Source organism: Austrofundulus limnaeus, unplaced genomic scaffold, assembly GCF_001266775.1.
Source record: "Austrofundulus limnaeus strain Quisiro unplaced genomic scaffold, Austrofundulus_limnaeus-1.0 Scaffold169, whole genome shotgun sequence".
Classification (NCBI taxonomy): Eukaryota; Metazoa; Chordata; class Actinopteri; order Cyprinodontiformes; family Rivulidae; genus Austrofundulus; species Austrofundulus limnaeus.
The window spans coordinates 719,757-725,555 of NW_013952571.1; the positions used below are offsets into that span (position 1 = coordinate 719,757).

At 39.9% G+C, this 5,799-nt stretch overlaps 1 protein-coding gene across 1 annotated transcript in view; it reads left to right on the plus strand.

Moving 5' to 3' along the window:
• The window catches only part of ablim2 (actin binding LIM protein family, member 2), a gene marked incomplete in the record, with an annotated part of 95,611 nt that overhangs the window by 70,678 nt on the left and 19,134 nt on the right, over window positions 1–5,799 (plus strand). Inside the window, 2 exon segments of the mRNA XM_014017478.1 lie at window positions 1,660–1,777; window positions 2,345–2,629. Coding sequence (XP_013872932.1) covers window positions 1,660–1,777; window positions 2,345–2,629 — 403 coding nt within the window.

Sequence of the window (5,799 nt, forward strand, 5' to 3'; positions counted from 1 at the left end):
GTGTGTGTGTGTGTGTGTGTGTGTGTGTGTGTGTGTGTGTGTGTGTGTATTAATATACTATGTAACTCTTTGTTTTCATGTCATGATGGGGTCCACATGTCAGGACCTTGATCTCCTGTGAATTGATATTTAAATGGTTAGAATCAGGTTCTGGTTACATTTAGAGAAAACATGGGTTATTTTTATGATGTTTTAATGATTTATAGGTATTTAGATGGGAAGCAGAATACAAGTTCATTTAYATACTGTATATCAGATATCATGTTGCACTTTTCAAGGAAATTATTAAMTTAAGCTACAACTCAAAACAAGGTTGTACTCTGTTATCAATATCACAACAATTTACTCTTCTTCATTTTTGTGGCACATCAGAATTAGATATCTTCAATGACAACTGATGTTGTAATGGATTTCAATGAATTAACCGCAGTTTTGTCAAACAAACAGCTTGCTCCAGCACCTGTTCATTAAAAAATGGTTTCAAAGTCTATTTACTGTCAGAACTTCTACATCATATCAGCAAACTGATCAAAACATCTCACTGCTTTTATTACCACCACAACCAACTGTGCAAAGGGTACAAGAAGCTGCTGGTTAGACAGAAGCAGAGCGAGCCGTACATTACACCTGTTCACTGAACTACCTCAGGCRTTTAATGAGATATAAACAACTCTGTAAATGTTTCTTCTTTAACGCTCATACAAAGACAGTTTGGATATATGAGTTTTTTTTAATAGCAGCTGTTTTTTATGGTCCTGGTTTAAAAATGCAATAGCCCACCAGAACCCATCAGTCCAATTTACAACACGTAAAATATTAAATATTTAATATCACACCACAGAACCCCTCATTAAAATGACCCCTCCCTCCGGTTCCCATGTTGGTTGTCTATAATTTTAATAATTTTACTCTCCCCAGCCAACCCATTCTCACTCCCAACTTGTCACATATTGACACTTTTCCAAGGTTCCCTCTGCATCCGGTTTTGACGCATTGGGTATCCCCCTCGYGTCAGTTATTGACGAGAAGGGGCGGAATCTATTGTCATATTGTCAGAAAGTGTAGAAAATGCACAAATCTAACCATCCCAAAGCCTAAAATTATCTTTATTCACTCTAGACATCCTGTTCCTGACCCTATAGTACCTRAAATTAATCATCAACCCTGATCCCTAAAATTAACCATTTTTAGAAAGTGTAGGAAATTCACATCAACTACCTKTCCCAAACATAGATATCCTATCCCTGACCCTACAACCTAAAATTAACCATGAACCCTGATCCCTAATATTAACCACGGACCACAACTCAAAGACCCCTATATTTTGCGTCCCGATGCCTCAAAACCGGACGCCAAGGGAACCCGGAAATTGCCTGGTGCGTCAATAACTGACGCAAAGGGGTTACCCCACGCGTCAAAATAATATTCAGAGGGAACTTTGGAAAAGCATCAATGTGTGACGAGTTGGGAGTGAGAATGTTTTACCCCAGCAGTTGATTTAAAACAGCCTTTGTGTTCCCTTGATGTTCTATTTTCTTCATTCTTTTGTGTGGCTTTTGTAATAAGAATGAGGTTTGATTAAGTGTCTGTCAGTAATGAAATACTGTCCAGATTCCTGGCTCATGTTGTTATTGTTTATTTATGTGTTTATGTATCCAGGGTGATGGGGAGCGGTCACCCCGTCAGCGGAGGCCCTCAAGCCCCAGCTCCAACAGCTCCTTAGGGGGCTACGGACGGTACACCCCGTCCCGTTCCCCTCAAAACTACAGCCGAGCAGGTAAACCTAAAAACAGAATGAGTCGAATGAAATCTAATTCCACACATTGGGATTTTAAGTATTTCTGACACTGTTTGAAGTGATTTAGCTCTTGGTCAAAAACATCAACAGTTGTGGGTCATTTTGACCCAAGGGACAGCAGGAAGGTTAATCGAGATCAAGAATGTGTGTCAAATGAAGCACAAACTGAAGAAGAAAACACCTGCTGCAAATATGCTAATAACTTCTCTTCTGTCTGTAGTTTCAAAAGATTTCCCACTGTTGATGTTACTATGAACTAAATCATGTATTCTCCCATGTCCTACAAATTAAATCCTGTAACTCCTTTTTGACAAAACAAATGTTATAATGATGGAAAAACATCTGCTTTAAACTCAGWGGGCTACAAAGTTTAAATAATAATTAATAATGACAACAATAAAAGCTGTGAGATGGAATGTAAATCTTTTTTCATAGGCTTTGATTATTTGTAACAACATTACCATTCTTGCTCTGACTTTAGAAGCCATTTGTAAAGGTTTTACTCATGAACTCATTTTGTCTTCTGTGATCTGGTTGGACATCCAGGACCAGAGGTATGCCTTGGTGGTAGATACAAGAGCCTAACCCATGACTCCAGTTCTCTCCCTCCACCTATAAACCACTTGGGTGGTGCTAAATACCCCTCCACCTGTACCAGGGATTCTTCCACTACTCTCCCCGTGTATTATGCCCCAGGGGCTGAAGGGAGTGGTGGTGGTTTGGGCAAGTACTCCCCCACCCCACCAGGTGTCAGTGCAGGCTTGTCTTTACAGCTGAACCCTACTACCCTGGCCCTGCTGCAGCAGCACAACTACATCCCTCATTTCAGAGGTATCAMAGCATGTTTGAAACCAATGGAGACAGTGGAGTTACTGGGATCGTTGCTGCTGTCAAAGAAGAGAAAAWTGACCAAAAMMAWWAWTTWAAWGWGGGACTCAAAAGTGCATTAAACRCACTTCAACACTTGATGATGACCCAGATATGACTTAAACAATCAGCAATAAAGTGCCTTTTTTGCAGGGTYTTGGCTAGGTCTTGAAGTATATATTAGGAAGGCTCCCCATTATATGTGATAGAGCGTGATATGTCTACAGTGGTTTCCCATTGCAAGTTCTTGATGGTTTATCATTGAGGTAGTTGCTTATCGGGGGCCTGGTTCCAGCACAGGGGAGCAGCATGTAAATGATATGTGCACAAGCACAGCTTGGTTGATTGTAGAAAGGACTGACCCTGCTTCCCTTGTACCTATTCCTGGCTGAAATAGTTAGAGTCATGAAAACAACACAGTGCAAATATGAMACCCATATTTACTGTTGTGCCAAGAGAGTTGTGCTAAGGTGGGTGTATAGAACATTTTAAGAGTGCTGTAGAGTCTTACAGAGACACAGAAAACTGCAAGAAAATAACTACTAGATCACTWGTTCCATACTCAGGGGGGCTGCCCTCTCTGCCTTAACTTGGAGTTTAAGCATTTGGGTTTCTTGTTTACAAGTGATGGTAGGATGGAGTGGGAGATAAATCAATGGATTGGGACCTCATCATCAGTAATGAGGGTGTTGCTTCAGTCAGTTGTGGTAAAGAAAGAGCTGAGTTGAAAGGCAAAGTTTTGGATTTTATGGTCTGTCTACATTCCAGCCATAACCTGTGGTCACGAGGTGTCGATCATGACTGAAAGAACAAGATYCCGGATACAAGTGGACTGTGTTTAATGAGCTTCGTTTATAGGGTAGCCAGGCTCAGCCTTAGAGATAGGGTGATGAGCTCCATCATCTGGGGTGAGCTCATAGTATGGCGGCTGCTCCTCTGCATCAAAAAGAGTCAGTTGAGGTGGTTCGGGCATCTGAAATGGATGCCTCCTGGACGCTTCCATTTTAGGGTGCTCCCTGAAGGGATTATGTATCTTCTCCAGCTTGAGAATACCTCGGGGTCCCCCAGGACAAGCTGGRAAGTGTTGCTAGGGAGAGGGATGTATGGGTTTCTCTGCTAGACCTGTTGCCTCTGCGACCTGACTATGAATGAGGCAGAAGTCGGAGATAGAGAGATATGGGTCTAATTGGTCTAATAGGTCATGTAGGTCATACAGTTGTAATAGGTCGTATAGTTCTAATAGATCTAGGTCAAATAGATCTAATAGGTCATATAGGTCTAAAAGGCCATGTAGGTCAAACAATTTTAATATTTATATGTCTGATAGGTCATATAGTTGAGAGCATAGCTGGGCYGTCATCTAGTGAGAAAAAGAGCATTAAAAATGTGAGTTCAATGTTTTACCCAAGACAAAAATATGGATAGCTTGATTTTTTTATTAAACAAAACAGTAAATCTTTTGAAAAAAAAAAAGAGTATGACAAAGTAGCAACTTATCAGTCCACTCTGTTTTTGCCTTAGTTTTAAGGCGTGATGAAATGGAGTGCTGTGACATGACTTCTGAGTTAACTGCACTTGGCATGGACTGTGGTTAAGCACCAAATTAATCATGTGTTGGAAACTATTACTCTGCGGGTCTCTCAGTTCACTATAGACTCCTGAGCCATAATGGGAAATAGAGTGTCCATTTTGTTTTTTAACCCCTCATGAAGGTTTATTTTATTAATTCTTAAACTGAAGCCATGAAACTGCTAAAACTAATCACAATATCATACATCTTCAAAATCATCACAAACCAACCCCAGCCAAAAGGCTTGTCCAACCAACCCCATGCTTTATTTTCTCCTCGTTCCTTGATGTTCCCCACCCCTCAGGGTTCAAACAGGACCCCCTACCTGATCCTAAACCTAGGACATCCCTGCATCTCAGTTTACCACCTCCCAACGGTAAAGACTACAGTAGTTTCTCTTCTTTGTGTTCCCCCTCTCCCTATTGGAGTGGTTAAGAGGTTTTGTGATATTTGTCTGGTATTGTGGTGTTGGTGGGTTTCATGGGATGCATTAGGGTATATTCATAAGACCACTGAGTTTTTTTTTTCATTCTGCCTGCCGTGTTCCAGTGATTGTGGATGTGGTTGTTGTGGTGCATGGTTTAACTTGCTGTAGACCTAAGTGTGATGCTGAATCATTAGGCATTTATCTTTATTATAGGATTATAGATTATCTCATTCTTGTGCCTGTCTGTTCAGAATGCTGACCCCATATTTACTTTGTGGTTTTCCCTGAATGATACCAAGTTTCTTGCTATGTGTCAGACTTTATTTTTCCAGGTGTTTAACCGCTTTAAAGCATGATAGAATTAAAAGAACAAACTGTGGTTTCTGTTTTGAGGAATAATAAAAGATGTATGAAGATTATTCTCTGTTGTCATCCACCTTTCAGACATCCGGAACAATGTAAAATATTTTACATTTGTAAACAATCATTTTTATTGATAAATGATAGTCAAAATCAGTTGGGGAAATGTTGACAACCCTTTTTAGATTGGCGTGCAGCAACAGCTGCTTCTCTAAGATCTTTGTTTTTACATTAAAGTTTCTAAACTTCTTGTACAGAAGTGCTCACACTGACTGATTTTTAACTCATTTATTATGGTAATAATGTGTTTTGATACCAAAATGAGCAAAGAAGGATGAAAAGTTTAGAAACTGGGTGGAAGAAATAGCCCTAGAATGGAGGCTGTTAGTATATGCTTTAGTGTTAGGTTAGGATCAGGTCAGAAATAAAATCCTTTTCTCAAAACTGGTCATTCRAAGAGCTATTTACTRCAGGTACWGTTTCTGACTTTTTCATAGATCCTCACTTTAGAATGACCAATACATCCCTTTATTACCAACAGATGAGGAACTTGCAAACTAATGTGTTCTTAGATTCCCTGATTGCTTGTAAAATATGTTTTGTTGTTTTTTGTTTAAAGAAAATCCTCATCTGTGTGTAATGTGATCAGATAAATTATTTCCTCCTAAACTACCTTATCTCCCTTTTCCTGTGAGGAAGATCAGTCCTACGTTTAGACCAGATCTAGATGTGTGTGTGTGTGTGTGTGTGTGTGTGTGTGTGTGTGTGTGTGTGTGT